The 860-nt window shown below is 72.1% G+C and overlaps 1 protein-coding gene across 1 annotated transcript in view; it reads right to left on the bottom strand.

The window, feature by feature from the left end:
• Positions 1-796, bottom strand: part of CCND1 (cyclin D1) — a 6518-nt gene extending 5722 nt beyond the window's left edge. Inside the window, exon 1 of the mRNA XM_008050819.1 lies at positions 639-796. Within this exon, the coding sequence (XP_008049010.1) occupies positions 639-795 (157 nt within the window). The 5' untranslated portion in view covers position 796. The remainder of the gene's footprint in view (positions 1-638) is intronic.
• Between the last annotated feature and the right edge of the window lie 64 nt (positions 797-860).

Here is an 860-nt window from a genome sequence, read left to right as displayed (position 1 = left end):
GGCTGCTCTGCCTCCCCCACCAGCCCCACCCCAGGCTCCGCTGAACCCAGTAGGCCCGGGTGCCCCCGGCAGGGCCTCAGGCCGCCAAGCTCCTCTGATGGACACCCCCGCACTCCACCCCCGGGAGCACTCGGGGCGGGCAGCAGGCGGGGCCAGCAGCTCACCCCGCCCCTGCAGGCGCCTCTGGCAGGTGGCCCAGCCCAGGAGAGGCCAGGAGGGGGCCCCCACAGCTCAGTCTCCTTAAGGACAGAGAAGGCCTCGGGGGGAGGAGCAGACGGCCGGGTGGCCCAGGTAAACCCCTCTCAGCACGGAGCGGCCAGGGGGTGAGGCCACCGCAGTGGGACACGGGCAGGCCGGGCTGCCCACCGACCCCCGGCCCCCCCATGGCGGCCACGGCCAGGAGAGCAAATCCCGTCCTTCCAACCCAGCAAGGGACCCGGGAGCCCCCGGGGCAAGAGGGGACCTTGGGACCATCTCCCCCCACTCCTCGACGGGGCGGCTGGGCTGAGAGCGAGAAGCTGGCCAGGGCCACCTGCGGAGAGAGGGTCACTAGGGGTGACCAGCCAGGAGCGAGAAGCCGGCTAGGGTCACCCGCGGGGAGGGGGTCACAGGGGCCGGGCGGGGCTGGGCCGCCCTACCTGTGGCGCAGAGGGCCACGAAGGTCTGCGCGTGTTTGCGGATAATCTGCTTGTTTTCCTCGGCCTCCGGCATCTTGGAGAGGAAGTGCTCGATGAAGTCGTGCGGGGTCATCGCCGCCAGGTTCCACTTGAGCTTGTTCACCAGGAGCAGCTCCATTTGCTGCGGAGACGGGTGCGCGGGCGTCGGGAGGGGGCTCGGCCGGCCCCGGGCGGGGGCGGGGT

The sequence above is a fragment of the Carlito syrichta genome, unplaced genomic scaffold (genome assembly GCF_000164805.1).
Source record: "Carlito syrichta isolate Samal-C Ts95f unplaced genomic scaffold, Tarsius_syrichta-2.0.1 Scaffold153732, whole genome shotgun sequence".
Classification (NCBI taxonomy): domain Eukaryota; kingdom Metazoa; phylum Chordata; class Mammalia; order Primates; family Tarsiidae; genus Carlito; species Carlito syrichta.
This window is presented reverse-complemented; position numbering and strand designations above follow the sequence as displayed.